We start from the raw sequence: 21,028 nt of genomic DNA on the forward strand, positions 1-21,028 counted from the left end.
TAGGTGACAGGTCCACTTTAATAATCCCTTATATTTCTCACGTAAAGGAATTTTTAAGTAAAAGTTTTTTAAATGGACAAAAAAAAAATGAGAGAAATATATAGTATGAGCAACTCATCCAAAATGCATTAAAGCAATGTTGGATTTTTTTTAATTAGCCCAGAAATATATACTATTCTGCTATATTCTAAGGGAGTGGTTCCCAAACTGTGTTGGTGGCTCAACCTGTAGGCCATTTGAAACCTTAGATACTCCTGAAATCACAGCATAACAGTCAATTAGCGTGAGATTTGGAGTGAATATGTATTTCCTGCTCTAGATATTCTCAAAGCTATGGTTGAATGACACACCAATATTATCCAGCTTCAGCACATTTCATGAGCTAAGGTGGTCCTTTAACTAAAAAGGTTTGGCAACCACTGCCGTGATGCTAAAGACTCTTGAGCTGCCTACTGAGGCAAAACCCCTTGTAATAATATCAAATATAAAGTGCCCTAATGGATGCACATGAAGTAGTAACAGAAGGACCTTGGCACGAAAGCACTCCAACATTTGGCAACTGAGGTCCGTCTGTCACTGATTTGTGTTCATTAGAAAGGGGACTATTATATAGTATTAGGACTGATAACAGATGGAGAGTAGCACTTTGTCCTCTGCTGTGTTTTGCCAGATGGCAGCAGCGGACACACACCCATGGGGTCCTAAGTCAGTTATATCTTTTCAGGTACCCTTCCTCAATATCAATCACTTCCCATTTTGAAAAATGGGAAATGGTGGCCCGGGAAGTCAGTGTTTTTGATACTTAGTGCAGATGGAGTGTGCCACAGGGCAGTTGTTTTCTAAAATGGGAGGTGGCTGTTCGCTGGTATGTGTTTTCTGATCACTGCAGTTCTTTCTGCTCTAGACATTTCACAAGCTAAGGGGGTCATAGCAAAGGTTTAAACTTCAAGGGGACTTTAACTGAAAAAGGCAACCACTGCCATGAGGCTAAAGGCATATGAATAATTTTGAGCTGCCTACTGGAGGAAATTCCTTCTAATATTCTCTGTGACTGTGCATTGCATAAAAATTCCAACAATTTTTTTAACCCTAGTTCACTTAAAAAGAAAGGATGTTACAAACATACCGTAAATACTGGAGTATAAGCCGATTCGAATATAAGCCGAGGTACCTAATTTTACCTAAGAAAACTGGAAAAAATGATTGACTTGAGTATAAGCCTAGGGTGGGAAATGCAGCAGCTACTGCTAAGTGTCAATAATCAAAATAAATACCAATAAAATTACATTAAATGAGGCATCACTGGGGTATATGTTTTGAAATATTTATTTCAAAGAAAAACAGTAAACTAGCTCTGTAAGTGGAGAAGGGTGTAAATAAAAACAATATGGTATTAACAATGATACCTTAAGAGTACTACCCCCTTAGCTCAATCAGCAACCAAGCTAAAACACAAAGAGTTAAAATCCTTCACAACTATATATAGTTTATATAGAATATAAAGTGCAATGTCTAGTGCAGAATGGGACAGGCGAGGATGGTAGATGAAGATGAATTTGGGAGCAGGCCAGGGCACTGGAGGGTCTGGTTGCGAGTGGCCTAATTTGCACACAAAGAACAAAGGGTGCTAGTCTGGAGGGATCCATGGCACAATATAGTATCTACAGCCCTAAAATATATAGGTGGTGCATGGATACATTAACATAAATTAAGAATTTTGTGAAAGAAATGCAAAGCGCAAAACTGCAATTGGCTATTTTTTGCATTTCTTTGCATGATGCGTTTCAGTGTTTGCAAATAGCCTAACGCTGTGGTCTTCTCTCAGTGCACAGAGCTGTGTAGATGGAGGCACAAGTGATCTTGCACTTGCGCCCCCCCAAGGTCACAAATAACCCCTATAGACTTGTCTGGGTACTGTCTAACATGTCTGTGTGTTTCAAGTTCTATTGTACTCCACTTCTCTGAGAATTTGTATTCATTTAGTATAATGCAGGCACAGTTGTACTTGCTACATCTACTTCTAAATGCACAAAGACATTATAGTATCTCGCTGGAAGTAATAACCTGACTGGCCATACATACAATATTTTTGTATTACAGAAAACTGATCTTAGTATATAGAACTATAACATTGCTTATCATTACCATGAAGAATCAGTCAGCAGACTGGCCATTCTTGTAAAGATTTCATTTGGGAATATGTCAGAAACATCATTATCTACCACTAAAAGCCTTATACTGCAAAGTATTGGCTATATTTTAATTTATTTGCTTATGAAACTGATCAAACAATTACAAGCCACATTAAAGGTGATTACACTGTGAGAGAAAATGTAAATAAAAACACTTTCCAATATATGTTAATATATGTTCATTTTTTATTGGTTTCAAAGTTAAATATTAATGTATTTGTTATTGACAGCAGAATCTCTCTGCTTACAGTCTCTGCACTTTTGCTTCTGACTCATGAAACTATTTAGATGCAGCCAGCTGATTATCTGACTTCTATTACATTGTTGTAAGAGTCAGAACCAGAGAAAAGAAAAGGAAAAACAAATAAAATCCCTTTAAATGATGAGCTAAATTGGTAGAGAAGGTTACATTGGTTAGAGCCACACCTATTTGTATAAAGTTCAGCAATGCAGCTTGTTTGTGTTTATCATGTTGGCATTAAGAACATGTGGTTTACATCAGAAAGGACCTCAAATGTGAAATTTAAATCTGGTACTGAGAAACACATTAAAAACAGTAAAATGTTGTAATCATCCAGATGCTCAGCCATTCTTGTTTAGTCTTAACCCATTATGTCCCAGAAAGGACCACATATATTATAGATTAATGTACTTTGCAAATAACGTAAGACTCAAATTGACCACAGGCAACAGAAGTGAGTAAGTAACGATTATCCAAAACTAATATTAATATTATCCTGTAGGTATATGTGTAGCTTTAGGATTAATATATACATGTAAAAGCATAATAAGCACATTTACTTAGAAATGGCAGCATTAAAGCAATGGGATTTGGTTTCCACATTAAAGGACCAGAAGTGCCATAAAATGATTTTTTTTTACATTTAAAGTTTATATCTGATTATAAGTAAACTATTTCTTTGGAATAAATGTCCTATTTTATGTATGTTGATGTGATGACTAAAACCATGTACAATGTATTCAACACAACTTCTCTGTTATCTGCTACGTAAACGTGTGCCTTACAGCTCTATTTCAACTATAAGGGCTCTGGCACACGGGGAGATTAGTCGCCTGCGACAAATCTCCCTGTTCGCGGGCGACAAATGCCATCTCACCGGCGAAAATGCCATCTCACCGGCGAAAATGCCATCCCACCAGCGAAAATGTAAATTGCCGGTGGGATGGCATATGCGGCAGCGTGATTTCACTGAAATCGCGGAAGTTTCCTCTCAAGGCAACACAACAGCTTTTTGTATAGAAACTATATTGGTGTCTTTGTAACCTGTCACAATTTACTAGTGCAGGGTATAAATACATCATATTTAGATGCATTGAAACCAGTTTAATTTTTTTGATGTTAACAAACACTTAGCTTTTGATCTAGAGCCATCTATTTACATGAAGACATGTATGGTGTTTGTCTGCATAATGACGTTTTCCTACATGAAATCATGCATACTGATATTAATGGTCTTTTGAATTCGGGGCTTTCGAAAATTTAGAGGTTTTGGATTTTTAACATATTTGGGGACTTTTTCCCACCTGCTGAAAATTCCTAACCAAATCCTGGATTTGGTGCAATATACCATTCTACTACATTATTTTTTGGCCCTCACCATTACCTGCTCAAAATACCTGGTGATTCCCATGCAAGATCACACACAACCCCCTTTCCTCTTCTTGCGGACCCCCTTCCCTTCTCGGCTCCTTGCAATTGCAAGGTCTGCACCCTCTATATTTCAGCCAGTGATATAGGAATATAGTATTTAGTCATGCAATAAACACAAGGGAAGGTGCAGTTATAAATCTGCACTTTGTCACTGAATTGACTGATTCCAACAGGAAACTGTTGAAGGGATTGTTTAGACTTAATAGGCTTGGTTCTGTGCTTAGCGTGAAAGTCAGGATGTGGGACATAGGCCCATCTTCATTATGTTGCAAGAGAGCCTTCAGATACAAGGCACTTCTTTGGGCCTGTGCATTTTAATGGAAAATTCTTGGCTGTCATCAAATAGATGTCTTGGCAAATAGATGGCAAATAAAATCCAGACTGAGGTAACAGGGGTAAAGGGGTGCAGAAAACAATTCTATAGCCATTGTATTTACTGTTTTATGGGTTAGAGGGTGGGAACCGAGAGAGGAAAACCGAATAAGCAGCAGCAAATAGAAGTCCCTTTATATTTATTTTCACACATTCTTGTTAAAGGCTGATAGAAACACACTGCAATGTTGCTAACAGAAAGGTTTCTTTTTTATTTCTCTGATGTCATGCACTTTATCACCCAAACAATAGCAAAACAGGGGAGCACTCACCAGATGGGTTGAACTGCAACTAGGTACTAGGTGCTGCAATGTCTCAAACACGCCCCCAATCCAGGCAAAACTCAGTGAAATATAGATAAATTGTGGACGGAGCACAGAAACATCCTTCCATAAAATATCACTTTTATTCAAACGATTAAAACCATCACGGAGTTAGGGGATGGGGTGATATCACTTCAACTTGCAGCTCAGCAGCAAAGTGTGACTGAAGTTTATCAGAGCACAGGTCTCATGGCTGTGACACCTTGGGAAATGAAGAATATGCTAGCCCTATGTGAAATTTCAAAATTAAATATAAAAAAGTCATGTAACTGGAGGAGTCTCAAGCCGGACTTGGATTTCTTACTACTGAGTGCTATTCTGCTACCTACTGGGAGCTGCTATCTTGCTCCCTTCCCATTATTCTGCTGATCGGCTGCTGGGAGGGGGGTGGGGGGTAATATCACTCCAACTTGCAGCTCAGCAGTAAAGTGTGGCTGAAGTTTATCAGAGCACAGGTCAGATGGCTGTGGCACCTTGGGAAGAATATGGCTAGCTCTATGTGAAATTTCAAAATAAAATATAAAAAATCTGCTTGTGGTTTTGAAAAACAGATGTCAATGCAGGATTCTGCTGTGGAAGCTCTATTACCTGATGCGTTTTGAAAAAAACTTCCGCACTTATGGCCCACATAAGTTGTTGTGATTCTCTGCATGTCAGGGTAATGTGTAGTATGCCTCTGCTGGGATTTAGGAATACTAACCATACTGTAGATACAATACAATAGTATAATATAGGGGTAAAGGATCCTTTTTACAGGAAACCTGTTATCCAGAAAGTTTCAAATTATGGGAAGGCCATCTACCATAGACTAAATAATTTTAATATAATTTTTTTTGTGGTTTTTGAATTATTTAGCTTTCCATTTAGCAATTTTCCAAGGACCATGCCTATGACACTGTACTTTTTGCTTTAGTAACAGCATGTGGGGCAGTGATACAAGGTTTGATGGCAGAACTTCCTGTTACATTTTCAGTGCCAATTACTAATGCACTTGAATAAAGCAACGCAAAGCACTTTGTGAAGAAAAAATACACATTATATATGCCTGTGTACATATATTTTTTATGTCCTGTTGCTATTTCAGTTGTTTTTTTTTTTAAAAAAGTCATTTCTAAGCACCACAAGGCTGTTTCTTTCTCTTGGTCATCCATACATTCCGTTGGGCACCCATAATCAGCAAAAACGAGAGGGCAGCCAAGAGACATGCAGATGTGGTCAGGCCTTTTTTTTAACAGACTGTAAGTAAAAGTCTTCTCTATATTACTAGTTGCATTACAGTCCTATGCCAGGAACTAGGAGTGTTCCCATCTGTAAGGGAAGGGGGGGGGGGGGGGTCTGGAAGTTGCAGCACAGAAGGTTGCCTATTTCTGATTCAGCTATTGCATCCATATTTTTTTTTTAGAATTAGCTAAGATGACAGTAGTTCTGAAATCAGTGTTATGCAATGGGAGACACGAGTTAGCTATCAGGGTCTGGAAATAATTAGAGGCTTAGTTTTGTTATGATGGAATTCTTATCCAGTGTCGCCAGCTCTAAAAGAATTAAAGAAGAGGCTCCAAAACACATTTCACTACATCTAGAGAATATGATTCCGCCTGATCATTTCAATGTTAGAAGCAGTTGGGCGATAAGAGCCAGCTGTGGCGCTCTACCACAAAAACATACACAATTTGTGAAGTCAACAAGACTGAAGTCTGATACACATTATATGAGCAGTGCTAGAAATAACTTACACTGACATGTTTTACAAACCCATCTCAAGTATAATTAGTGGCTGAAAAGTGCATCACAGATCTCTGCACTGTTGGACCAGAATAAAGCAAATAAAGCCTTGCTGGATACAGTGCTTCCGCGTGAGAGTGACTCACTGGGAAGTCATGGGACTTTGAATCTGATTTGGATAGAAATATACACATACCTGGTTTTTCTCTTTTACTTTTGTTAAAGATTCCTTTTACAGACCACCATTACCATGCATAAGACATTATGGTGTTTAAATGTTAAGGTGTTAAGGTGTTAAGCACAGTCCTAGCGCACCATTCAGTACTTGTGCTGGGAACATACATTTAGGTGCCTATTTATTATGCTGTGTAAAACTAAATTTGCTATAAAAAAAACAGTGTAAAAAGCTGTGTTTTAATTTACCCTGGCTGAAAAAATAATGCATTTTTTTATGTGGCAAAGCCTAGTGATGTGTGGTGAATTTTGGCACTGTTTTTTACGCTGCATAATAAATCTGGCCCCTAATGTAATTAAACAGAGCAGTGAGTTCTATTTAAATTACAGCAAGTGTAACAGAATATGGCATTTAGCTCTGCACTACACATATTATGGGTCCTTACTACCCACTGGAAAGTTTGGTTCTAATGTCATGTAAGCTGTTCTATTAAGGGTGCATTAAGAAGATAAGCTGTGATCATAATGGATGTAATGTAATTAAAGGTGCAAATTTAACTCCAGGTCAAGTAACCCATAACAACCAACCACACCCTTGCTTTTAAATAGCAACAAGTAAATACTACCTGCTGGTTGGTTGTTCTGGGTTACTAAAACTGTTAATACATTACCCCTACAATATATACCAAGCAACATTTTTAGAAATACACCAGCATCCTACTGTGATCTCTCATTAGCTACAGTATATGTTAATCTCACCCACTATGTCTGTATTAGGTGGGTTTAATGCTTACTAGTAGAATATCTTTGTAATGTCAGAAAGCAAATAGAACTAATCCTGCTGATTATATTTATACAACTTGCAACCATGGGGATCCATGGCCTAAGGGTAATTCCAAGCAAAGTACAGTGCCAACTTTAGAATTATTCAGTTTCAAACAAAGAAGGCAACATTTGTGATTCTGTTTACATTCATCACTGGCAAATCAAATCCTGACTGCCCAAAATAAAATACAAATGTTGCTAACAACCAATTCAGCTTGTTACAATGACATACTGCTAACAGAACCTCTCATCTCCAATTAGACACATTTTTCATTGTTGAAAATATCTTTTGGCAGCAACCACATTTTCTAATATATTTTCCCAACCATAAAAATCCTCCAGAAACAGAGTTACTGCTCCTACTACAATACATTATTATTATTAACATTAATTTATAAAGTGCCAACATATTCTGCAGCGCTGTACAATACATACAATATGAAAGGATTATGGGCATTTTAATCATGCTGCAAACATTTGGTTTTATTGCTTTACCTTTTAATGGTATGGTAAATGGTAATGGTAAAATGGTTTGCTAATTACCCAATAAGTAATATATTTAAACTTATACTCAATGGGCACACACTTATAGGGAATGATGCCTTGTACTGTACACTATTTTCTGCATAGTGGTTTGATTCATTCCTGTCTCTTCTGTTCATCTTCCATTCTGCCTTCCAAACTTCTGCATGGTTGCTAGCATAACTGAGCCATAGCAAGCAGATAGAAAGTAAAATTCCAAAGGCTATAAAATAAAATATATATATATCAGTAAATATTTGCCTTTTACATCTTTTGCCTTGATCCACCATTTAGTGATGGGCTGGGTGCTCCCTCAGAGATCACATGACCAGAAATAATGCAGCTCTAACTGTAACAGGAAGAAGTGTGGGACCAAAAGACAGAACTCTGTCCATTAATTGGCTGATGTGGCCTAGCATGTATGTGTGCCTTGGCTTGTTTGTGTGCACTGTAAATCCTATGAACCCAAGAGGTGGCCCGTAATTCTTAAAATGGCAGTTTTCTATTTAGGAGTACCCCAAAGCACATACTACTAAAAAGTATATTTTTATGAAAATGGTTTATTTAGATGAAGCAGTGTTTTACGTTTGAGCTTGTTTATGCAATATATTTTTATAGGTTGGACATTAAGGTAAAAATACTCATTAAAAGTCTTTCACTTGGTATCTACATTATTGACAATTTACTGTCAGTGCTTTACAAACACTTTTGTTTGACTCATTGTCTAAAAGAACTGCAATGTGTATAATGTATAACCTGTAACCACAACTTATCAAATGTCATTTTACTCAAAACAATAGTTTTGCACAATTCCTGGTCCACTTTAAATATCCCAGAACACTTTTCCCATTAAACAGCTGCACAAGATGGAAGCACAGCACATTTCTATTTGTAGGCTCTCCCACATAATTTAGCACAAAAGTCCTGGCCCCATGCAGTGTTCCTTCCCCTCCTTCTCCAGATCTGATGTTAGGCTTGCATTGTGCCAGAGGAGTGGCTCCTTGGTTCCAGCCCAACAAACAGCTGTGCAAGACTCATTCTCATTTGTCATCTATTCTATTTTGGCTTCATTGCCTGTGCTACAGAGTTAGTTCATTCCAAGATATGTTATTAAGTGATATACATGGTCTCAGTGAGTTAGGAACAGCAGCACAGAATTGAAGGGTGTGTGTAGTTTTAACCATAGCAGAAATGACAGGGTTAGATTTCCACTAGCAGTTTAACATAAACTCTTAGGAATCCAGTCCTTCCCTTTGTTTGCTGTTTCAGCTCATTGCTTGCACAAAGCTGGCCACACCAAGGCTTGTCCTGTCCTTGGTTATGTTTGTTCAGTTTAGTCCAATAGAGATCCATGTATGGGCCCCACAAAGTTGGCTTATAATAATCACATTTATTACTATTCCCTACTCTTGGTGGAACCTACTATATGCACAACTGCAAAGTGCTTTTATGTAAGTTAAAAAGAAATTCCTTAAAGAAAAAAAATGTATTTTTGCTCCAACCTGCAGATTGTTTGTCTGCAAACAAACTGCTTAAAGTTTTCCTTTCAATAGGGGGTTGAGGTTTAGTGAATTAGTACTGCTGTGTAATCATGCTCTTGTCTCCCTACAGGCAAAGTCTTTGTTCCTAAGCACATGCCCATTGAAAGGCAGCCAGAAGAGAAGGTGACTCTTGAGCCAGAACTGGAAGAAGCTCTTGCAAGTGCCACAGATACTGAACTCAGTGACCTTGCAAGTCAGTACTATATGCTCATCAATAATTCTTTGCTTGAAAAGCAGATATAAGAGACTGCAAATGTTTATCCCCAGCAGGCCAGGATGGCAGTTGGGACAATGGTGAAGTTTGACAATGGCCAGTTTTTAGCATTTTTACCAATTTTAAAAGCCCCTAAGTCCACTTTTTAAGCAGTGTGAATATTAGGTGCAGTGGCCTCACAGTATAATATCCATTTACCTGGTGTAAAAAGCTTTACTGAATACAACAGCACAGACCATGGATGCAGAAAGCCTAGTAGTGATGCTCAAAAATCTTCTCGCCAGCACATAGATTAGAACATTATACCTCATTCACATCAGTCCCTGCGCCAGGGGAGCCTACAATCTCATTTACAAACTATGGACAGTTTTGTGAGGAACCAGTTATCATATTTTTGACGTAACAATAGTTCCATGAAAACTCATGCAAGCATGGGGAGAACATACAAACTACTTGCAGATAGCGTCCAAGGGGACAAATGTAATAAAAGACACTATGTTTGCCCAGGGATAATAACCCATAACAGCCAATAAGATGTTTGCATTTAAACAGGTGACCGGAACATTCTATCTGCTGATTGGTTGCTCTGGGTTACTGCTCTTGGGCAAATTTAGAGCCTTTTATTACATAACCTCACAAATCCTTTAATGAAGGCAGATCTGTGATTGGCTACCCAACTCTTGCTTCTTTGCAAGGACCATTAGAACACACTAACCACACATTTGTAATAGACTAGAGAAGATCTATATCCAGTAAAGGTGTTACCTTTAAAGTTAACAATACTTTTTAGATCAGGTAGAATCAGGCACACTGTATTACTGATCATTACATGATGGGGGTAATTTTAGAAAAATGCAATTGATGACGTTAGCCTCCTAAATAATAAAAATGTTTCTATAAATAAATACAATAATAGAAAATACACATTTTTATAGCTGTTCTTGGAGTTCAGCACTTTGCCAGCAGACCACAGGGAAATGAAAATGGGAACAATGATGATGGTGAAAGAAGGGATCTTAGAAGTAAGTATACTATTTGTGTTCTCCCCAATTCTGCAAAATATGGTGGCACTTTTAATAAACTAAACATATCTTTTGTAGCTAGTTCCTTTTTTTTCTTAAACTCACTTTTTTCTGCAGCCTACTTACCTCTATGATGGATCTCTTCCAATTGCTTTGTATCAGAGGTTTTAAAACTTTTGTTTTTCCTTAGGCCCCCTCCTAGTCCATGACACAAATACACATACACTCACATATATGTAGCCACTTTATACTCCCCTACTTCCATTATGCTCTCTTGTCCTCTGAGATTCTTTGCTAAAATTGTATTGTTATGTTTGATCACTTATCTTCCTATTCAGGCCTCTCATATTTATATTCTATTCTATTATTCTACTCATGCCACTGCTTGGTTACTAGGTAATTTGGACCCTAGCAACCTGGTACCTGCTAAAATTCCAAACTGGAGAGCTGCTGAACAAAAGCTAAATAATTAAAAAAACACACATAATAAAAAATTAAGACAAATTGTCTCAGAATATCACTCTCTAGATCATATAAAAAGTTAACAGCCACAATAAACCTTCTCTCGTTCACTGCCCTTGGTTCTAATGCTTTGCCACAATTGCCTGCATTACATTGCACACTACTCTGGTACCCACTGCTTTAAGCCACCACTCTTTTTTTTCAGCCATTAGGGCTTACAATGGATAATACTGTTCAGCAAGGGACAGGGCTCCAATTGTTAATTTAAGTCTGATGGCTGGATGCATCAGAGAAATAACTGAGAGAGAGAGGAAATAACTGATCCTACCAGAAAGCTATTTGTAAGAAAACAAAAATATATTTTACTGTAACTGACTTCTTGCATTGTGTGACAGAGCACTTCTGAGAGTGCATGTAACTTCGAGAACTTCTAAACATCTAGTTTTAAAAGGGAGGTCTGGCTATTTGGGTAAGAGAGAGGTCGACAGTATGCATTGTATGTATTGTATTGTATGTATTTATGCAGTATTGTATGAGACTTCCAAGTCCTTTATTTACTGAGAAAAAGGTAGCTTGCAGCCCCTGCTCTTGTCAGTTGTATATATGGAAAGACACAATGATGCATATAATAAAGGTTACAACTGGATATAATAATTATGATTTCAGTAGATGTTGTCAAGGCTGAAAAGGTGAAACCCACATTTGAGGATCCTCCTAATCCCACTAATGTGGAAGAGAGTTTGCAGCGGTTAAAAGAAAATGATCCGTTTCTGCTGGATATCAATTTAAACAATATTAAGGTAATGTACATTGTAAGGCAATTCAGAATGACAGATTTATATTGGTTTCCATTGGTCCATAATGATAAGATTGATTTATGGATTTACATAGATGATGCTTCTGTGAGACAATAAATGTTAAATAGCATGTACACTCCCTTTAAGCCCTGACACAGGCATTTGGAAACTGTTGTTCCAGCTGTTTATGTATTGATTGCCTTAAAGGGCAACTTAAGACAAAAGGATAAAGCTGTTGTTGGTCTCACATTACATTGTTGTATGTGACACTAAATACAGCCCCCCTATTTTTGCTGCCATTTTCGAGATTTAGACATGGCCAAACCCCATGAAATAGTAAGGCCTATGGAACATGATATGTTCAGACAAAAATAGTCTGAAAGGCAGCAGAGCTGCTGCTTCCAGGGGGATTCGTACTAAAGCTGCATTTTTTGACATGGAAAAACATGGCCAATGGCTAATTGTTATGTGATAAATAGGCTCAGACTAGTATGCAAAGAAATATTCTGTGCATAGCCAAATCTTACAAGGGAGAATTAATACTGTACTATACCCGTACAAATATGTATTTTGTACATACATTACTTGTTAGAACTCATTTCTAGTAAATATAGTATTCTGACATGTTTTTTTTGTATACTGCAGAATATTCCTATCCCAACGCTAAAGGAATTTGCCAAGGCTTTAGAGACAAACACCCATGTAAAAGCCTTCAGTCTTGCAGCTACAAGAAGCAATGACCCAGTGGCTTTGGTAAGTAAACAATGTAAACACTACATGTCAAAATATTCTGATATTAAAAATGGCCATGTGTATGGGGAGGAGATAGGGAAACAAATCTGAAAATAAACAGTGTGGCTAGGGATCTCTAAGCTATAGAGACCCAGCTGTTATTTATCTAAATCTCCCATCCACCTCTGGCAGTTCAGTCTCCAAAAAACAGCTGGAGGGTAGAAGTTTGATATCCCAGGTTTCCCTGGATCTGATTAAGTTTCCATTTTTCAAGGCACTGGCAGACATGTTAAAAGTTAACAAAACGCTGAAGGGTCTTAATGTGGAAACAAATTTTATAACTGGAAGCGGGATCCTAGCACTTGTGGAAGCTCTGAAACAGAACAAGACCCTAACAGAGATCAAGATTGCCAACCAGGTAAAGTGCAATAATTTCTAAATGAACTGAATACAGTAGAACTGCATCATATGCCTTATCCCCTACTCTGCTTTACTTTTAACAGAGGCAACAGCTCGGCACTGCTGTAGAGATGGAAATTGCTCAGATGCTGGAAGAGAACTCAGCAATTCTTAAATTTGGCTATCAGTTTACACACCAAGGCCCAAGGATCAGGGTTGCCACAGCCATTACAAAGAACAATGACTTAGGTGGGATACATGAAGGAGTATTTTTGTTTTATTAGGAGAAATCAGTTTTTGCATTTAGTCTCAGAACAAAATAACATCAGTATCTATGTATGACTGCACTGATTACTCTAGCTCAGTGATCCCAACCAGTGGCTCACAAGCAACATGTTGCTCCCCAACCTTGGATGTTGCTCCCAGTGGCCTCAAAGCAGGTGTTCATTTTTGAATTTCTGACTCAGAGGCAAGTTTTGGAGGCATATAGACCATTTTAACTTCCAAACAGTCCACATTAGGCTACCAAATAACCAATCACAGCCTTTATTGGTCACCCCCTAGGAACTGTTTTCATGCTTGCGTTGCCCCCCAACAATTCTTTATATATATATTTATAGTTTTTTATAACTATTTTTAAAAGTTTATTACGGGTGAAAAAGCTTGGGGACCCCTGATCTAAGTAGTTCCACTCTTGTCTCTCAACCAGTAAATGAACATACCTCCCCATATTGGGGCAGTAGTAAGACTAGGCAATTTTTAATGGCAGATTCAACTTTCCCTAGTCTGCATTAATATATTAAGTCAATAAAAACATTACATGCTGCAGTATAATAGTGAGACAGAGCCAGGAACACTCTTGCCATTGACAATTGAGTTAACAAATTGCCCAAATCTGCATAAAGAGAATACAATGTGCAAGATCGAAAAAATCAAAAAACATTTGTGGCCCCTGTTGCTAGTTATGGAAAGGGCATATTTTATATCTTATCTGTAGGAGACCAGGGTGGAAGAAGATCTACACTTCATTAGAGCAGGAAGAATGTGGTTTGCTAAGCTGCTAGAGATTTTATGGTACATAAAATGAAAAAAATGTACTTTGTATATTTTTAGGGATGTCTGACTCTGTCTCTCTCTTTCTCTCTGCAGTTCGTCAGAAGCGAGTGGAAAGAGAACATCAGTAGGATGAAGGGAGACAACCTTCTGAGAAATGCTGAATCCTGTGGGGAAAGGCCCAGCATGCTGAACACTAAAAATGCACTTGTATGAATTCAGCCATACAGTCTTATTTTTTAATGTCCATTTATTTATATTCATTTCATAAAAATGCTGTTCTCTTGTGATGTTATGTACACAAGCTTTTCCTGAGATAAGCAAGTCATTGAAGATGTTTCCCTGCCAGATATACTGATATTACTGTTGCCAACTGTAACATACTGTAATGTGAAATCAACTATTTCTATGTTTGATCTTTTCTACCTTCAGTGTTGCCAGTGTTGTACACACACTATGAACCAATAATCCACGTAACACAAGAACCAACATCACTTTGCTGCTTTGTGATATTAGATAAGATCTCCATGTAGGATACACACACACATAAACCTAGTGCCAGATGCTGAACATACACATACAATGAATGTAGATTTAATATGAGATAGTATCTTTCCAAGATGTGTAATATTATAACATATATATATAGTCAGTTCTCATGCATGCTTCAATGTTGTAAATTATGTACTCCTTTTATCTATAGAAATATTTCTGTAGCCAACATCTATAAACCTTAGGTCTTATAACATGATATGCCCTCAGGATAAGGCACTTCACTGGGCATTGTACCATTTTAAAATTTAAAATGCCATCACTCTGATCTGAAACATGTAACAAGTAAGCCCTTTTTATTTTCATGCAGAGGACAGATTCTCGGTTTCTCAGAATCCCCAACATTTCAAAGAACGGGCTTTTCTAACATAAAGATAGCTGCATTGGTCGAAATGGAAAACCGACCCCCCTTTACTTAGACATGCAATGGCATGAGGGGCAGGTTTGTGTGTTGCCACCCATCTGATTTCCAGCAAGTCAGGTAGGCAGCAAACCACTTAAATTCACCTCTTCATAGACTTTAATGGGAATTGTTCTGACCCTGCCATTCTGGCTGTGATCACTGATGGATTTCTTTGTGATATTTGCCTGATCCATGGGTGCACCAGTAGGGTTAGAGAGATTACAATGAGGCAAGCTGGAGCATTGCTCACACACACACACTGTGCTGGAAATTGTGTTGACAGCAAAATGCTTGAATTCTCCCTATGCACCATAGGCCTAAGACCTGCATTGCTAAGGGGTCTGAAAGCCAGCATTTCACACCCCAGTTTGTAAAATGCTAAATCTCTATTAGGTTTAAATGGTGTTATATTACCTCATTGCATCTATCAATGTAAAAGTTTAAAACTGCTCCACTGCCTTGCTTTGTCTGATAAGGCATTTTTTCATTCATTGGAATAGAATCTGGCAATATAGTAATTTTTCTGTCTGCAACTTAGATTCTACTGTATGTTGTTGACACTTAAAAGGGTAAGCCAAATGTATATATCCTACACAGCGACCACTCCAAGTTTCAAATATCATGTTCTCCTAAGGCCAGAGTTGCATTATGTCTGTAAATCCATAAATCTGAGTGAAGCTCAGAATGCCATTTTATAGGTGCTCTCAGCCAAGGATGCAGACACACCCGATGTATTCTTCAATGGGGAATCATATTTACATCGGACTAAGTAGCAGTGTGATAGTTTACATGTTCATACTAATTGATGCATTTTTATGCTTCACATTCATTTTATATATATATATATAAATATATGATGTAAATAAAATACAGCTATTAACTTATATGTGCAATCTTTATTGTGAGCCATTGCTATAATATTAAGACAAGGTGAAAAAGTAACAATCTTGCTACTGATAAATATTTTTAGAATATAACATGCAATGCTAATATTAGGGATGCACCAAATCCAGGATTTGGTTTGGGATTTGGCTAAGATTCTGCCTTTTTCCGCAGGATTCAGACTCATTTGGAGTCCATGCCTTTGGCCGAACCGAATACAAATCCTTAAATCCCTACATGAGTGGTTGTCTTTGTCCTTTCCATATCCTAATTTGCATACACAGATTAGGATTTGGTCCGTTACTTAGCTCAATCCATTGCGAAGGGTTTGCCCGGATCCAAAAATTGGATTTGGTGCATCCTTAGCTAATATTAAGAGTAGTGAAAAATCAATTAATGTATCCATAGTTTCTCTCTATGTAGTAACCTATTACTACTCTAGTTATAGTATTTAGCAAGATTGGGGCTCAGTCAGTGGAACAAAAGAAATGAAAATATAGCCTGTGTTCAAGTTATATAAAGGGTAACATGAACCCCTTAAAAAAATGAAAGTATGTTTGCTGGCAACTTCTCAAAATGAAGCAACATGTATGCTTTTCCATCGGCTATTCACTTTACTGCCAGTGGAAAGGAATTCCAGGGAGATTAGTCGCCCCGAATCTTCCCATTGCCTTAAATGGTGCAAAGTTTGCTAATGGTCTAATCACCTATAGCAAACAATCAGCAGGTACTAGTTACTGGTCACCCATATATGGGGGACAGAACTACCACAGGCTTCGAGCTACTGCCGCATAGTCCTGATTCTCAGTCTGCTGAGAATCCGCCCCTACACTGTCATCAACCTTTCGCTGTGCCTGCACCCGGAGCCATTGTGTTGGCCCAGGTGCAGACACACCAAGTGGGTAAGCATTTTGGTGCTGGAATCCACTCCATATGCCTGCACCAATACTTGACTGGCAATATGTGGGTTCTGGCAAATGCCAGAGGGGCTGCTGTAAGGTGTCACTATTTATTGGGCTGGTGGGGGGCTGTTTGGGCCTCTGTGTACTTGAAATGCTAGGGCCTATTTTGAATCCCAGTCCAGATGTGCTTGTAACGTAAGAAGGATGTGGACCTTGTGGAAATATTAAAATACAAAAAGCAACATAAGAGCATAGCTCTGCTCTGCTTATTTTCTGTATGTCATAATAGGATTATTAAATTATTTCCTAGCTGCTAAAATAAAAAATAAAACCTATCATATGTATTTATTTTATTCCTTCACTTTTCATGTTCCAGTTTAACGTAATTTACTATAATCCTGATATTGTGTTCTCTTTAGCCACATAACCTTTCCAACCAACAAACACTTGCAGTGTGTATGGTGGTACAAAGAATTCTGAGTCTCATTCTAAATAGCAGTGCCTTAAGCACTAGCCTGAAATCTTTATGGATGAGTGCACTTGTCTAAGGAATCAGCGTAACAGTAAAATTGCTGCCTGTGTCATGTAAGTGCTTTTATTCCTAAAGGGAGTTACGGCACACTCTATTGTGTCCCAATGCAGCATACACACACATATATCAGAATTCACATACTGCATGGACATCAAGTGTATCCAATACATACAGTGCAGTATATTAAAGAATAAGCAGGGCTTATTGTATGAATATGTACGGAGACTAAGAAGACAGTAATAACTAAAAGCAGATGTTTTTAGCTGCATTAAGCTTTGGTTCCTTCTTGTGAAATTAGATTTTGCAGACGTGCAAATGTGCACATGTAGAGTAACTCACATCATTCAATCAATAGCTAGCTTTTATATGTCCAGTACAGTCTGAATAATGCAACACAGGAATTTACTGGCAGGGCATGTAAAAATGATGCCTCACACCCTAATAAATTATTTTTCTTTAAGTACAGCCCCTTTGACTGGCAGCCATTTATCATACATCCACATTTTATGCAGCTCTTCTACAAACAATGTACATTTGTATATTTGCACCAGTTTTCTCAATAAAGTGTGTTAACTTAATGAACACTCCCTCTCTCTATTGTTACAGGTATAATGTAGGCAATGTAGCCTGTGTAATAGCACTAAATACAAATAGCAGTGGCTAGGTACAGACTGAGAGTTGTGGCAAGGCCACAAAGGCCCAAGTCTAGGGCGGCACAAATTAAGGGGCAGCATGCTGCCCAGCCACACCTGAAGCTTGCTTACGTCCAGAGCAATAGGGACTAGGCACACAAGAGATTTTGCCTAATATTTAAATCAACACGCGCTCTGTCCCTTGTGCTCCAGATGTAAAAACAAAGGATGCGCATGCAATCCTGTGAGACGGTACGACGGACACCGGCCTCCGGGTGCCCTCAGAAGAAATCTGGAGCTGAATTTATTAAATTGATGTGCATTCAATTTTTCTTTCACACATGAAAATACTGCTTTATACTGTATATTCTGGTAGAAGGAAATACTTTAATGGATAGTTAAGTTGCTGTGTAAAGAAAAATATTAATGCAGTAACAGTAGAAAACAGTAAAACTTCACAGTGCTTATTAAAAAGTGCAATAAATAAAACATATATATAACAATATACAGAGATTATAATCAAAAAATAACCTAATTTCAGTTTACACTACTGCAGGTTGTTAGCTAAATCTGCTTTAAAACCTATTTATTGTCTTGTATGGTTTTTGTGAACATATCAACAAACATTAACCTACTTTGCCCCCACCATGCTACTTTTTGGATTCAGTTCGGGATTTGTTTTTTTCAGCAGGATTCGAACAAATCCATGCTCCTGGCTGAACTGAATCCTAAAAATCACATGTCTTTTTATCAAGTAAACACGAAATTTAAAAATTTTTTACCGCACACTACACGTGCACCAACATTTAACCCTTACAAAACCTACTTAGCATATGATAACTAGGATTCGAATTCGGTTCAGTATTCAGCTGAATCCTTTACAAAGGATCTGGGGTTCGACCGAATCCGTAAAAGTGGATTTGATGCATCCCTATTAATTATATGGTGGATCTAGTGATGGTGGGGTGGTCCTACACCGTATCACACTATATATCATGGTTCCTTTATTCCACTTAAACCCATGGGTCTACACACTCAACATAATAGCAAGTAGTCTAGGTCCAAGTCTATCCATGTTTCAAAGGCTATTTAGAAGGTCCATACAGAAGAGATATAATACAGAGCCCAGAGCCAACAATAGAATCATACAGACCCATTGGACAAGGATAGCGTCAATGCAATCCTTGCACAACAGTGCTTTCATACATGCCTGGCAGATATATTGGTTCGACAGACCAGTCTGTGGGCCTCATACATTAGTTGGTAAGCTGCCGACTCAGTCTGGAGGGACCAAGGCATCAGTTTTTATCAGCCAATTATGGCCAACTTTATAAAGGGCTGGCACTATCTTCTGTTTTTTTTCCAAAAAGGAAATATACAGCGGAGTATTAATTTTAATAATGGCACTTGTTCAAGGAACCTTATTTTGCTTCTGGCACTGATGTGTTTATTACTAGCTGGTATAAGTAACACTGCTGCAATGTGGTTAACCATCTTCTAATGCAATACTCACAAACTGCCACATGAGGGCACTTTAACATAATTTACATTCCTTTCCCTGTTTGCTCCTACATAGAGCTGGAAATGGAGACAAGCTGAAGGCTGTAGTGTATGTTGGTTGTTAATAGAGGAACAGTATGATATTGGCACCCAGTGAGCTACAGTTACCACTGGACAGTAAAAATAATGCTTGATGCTAATGTTATAGAAAAGGAAATGAAGTATAAGGTTTGTTTTTTTTGCCAGAAAAGGTGGCCAATATGTGCCTTGGCCATACATTCACTGGTACAGTTTGCTCACATTACAAAGCTTAATATGGAAGTACACATACAACAAGCTGAATAGGATGTTCCATGCCAAATTAGATAAACTGGAGACCAATGAATATTTTAGCAGAGACTGAGATGTGTATAACATTTCACCTTGTAAGAGCAATAAGGCTGTAAGCCTGCCAGAGGCTGTACTACCAAACTTACTTTCTCAGAGTCATCACAAGAATCAGGCGAAAATGTTTTCGGCTCCAGTATAAATGCTGTGTCACTATAGAATTAGGCAGTCATCGGAGAGAGAATATTAGGGAGGATGATAGAAGCTATTTATGGATGATTTAAGTAGGAGTCTCTTATCCCCCTTTCTATTCCTTATGAAGTTTGAGATAACAAAAAATATTTGATTGGCCCTTAACCCCTAAATTAAGGGTAGGGCTACTGCTTAAAGGAAATGTAACACTAAATTTTTTTAAGTAAAAAAAGCTATTCTACCCTGCACCATTAACTGCCCTATCCTGCAAACCACTTAGTATTTTAAATGCTTTAATAGAAAATACCTGCTAAAACCTGGCTTCCTGTCAATTGCACTACAGCGATACGGCAAAGGAAGGAGATGCATCCACTATGCGAGGATTGATTGATCGAGCCTAGCCTATACAGAAAGAAGGCTAGGCTCGATCAATCGATTGTCGCATAGTGATTGCTGCTCCTTTCTTTGCCATATCGCCGTAGTGCAATCGACAGGAAGCCAAGAATAGCTTTTTTACTTTGACAAATTCATACACAGAAACTGACAGTTTTAATTTGATCCTTGTACCCTTTACAAAATTTATGGACTTTACACCCACCATAGGAAGTCTAGTTCCCAATTCTGAATATTCCACTTTGTTACACTTCAACACACACACACAGTGCTGGACGGCTGCATAACATCCTGGTTAATGTGTACTCAGGAGCAACATGGAAAATGTAGCTCATTATGTGGCAACAGCTATTACATTCGTTACCTGCTGGATGGAAAATACTTCAGTGCCTGAGTATATACAAATTCCAGTTTCTCTGCTTTAACAACTCTGCAAACTAAATGGCTGCAAGTCATGAGAGCAATACATTGACACCACTCATAATTTATGTTAAATTAATAAAAAATAAATATTAATGGTACTTCGTTGTTTTGTGAACAAAAATACCCACGTGCCCATATAATTCACCTTACTGGATTTCAGCAAGTGGTCTTACTGGCTGCACAACAAAAGCAGCTTCTGGTTCTCTGTTGGCCACTGTTCCACATTGAATGGGCAATAATTAAACAGGCTAAAAGAGCTTTCCATAAA

The 21,028-nt window shown here is 38.0% G+C and overlaps 1 protein-coding gene across 3 annotated transcripts in view; it reads left to right on the top strand.

Annotated features, from left to right (window-relative positions):
• Window positions 1-17,871, top strand: part of tmod2 (tropomodulin 2) — a 34,220-nt gene extending 16,349 nt beyond the window's left edge. Inside the window, exons 4-10 of one of the 3 annotated variants that reach the window (XM_012958500.2) lie at window positions 9,414-9,536; window positions 10,493-10,579; window positions 11,708-11,841; window positions 12,484-12,591; window positions 12,845-12,988; window positions 13,074-13,218; window positions 14,119-17,871. In XM_012958500.2, coding sequence (XP_012813954.1) covers window positions 9,414-9,536; window positions 10,493-10,579; window positions 11,708-11,841; window positions 12,484-12,591; window positions 12,845-12,988; window positions 13,074-13,218; window positions 14,119-14,153 — 776 coding nt within the window. In that variant the 3' untranslated portion in view covers window positions 14,154-17,871. 3 annotated transcript variants of the gene reach the window in all.
• The last annotated feature ends 3,157 nt before the right edge of the window (window positions 17,872-21,028 follow it).

Source organism: Xenopus tropicalis, chromosome 3, assembly GCF_000004195.4.
Source record: "Xenopus tropicalis strain Nigerian chromosome 3, UCB_Xtro_10.0, whole genome shotgun sequence".
NCBI lineage: Eukaryota > Metazoa > Chordata > Amphibia > Anura > Pipidae > Xenopus > Xenopus tropicalis.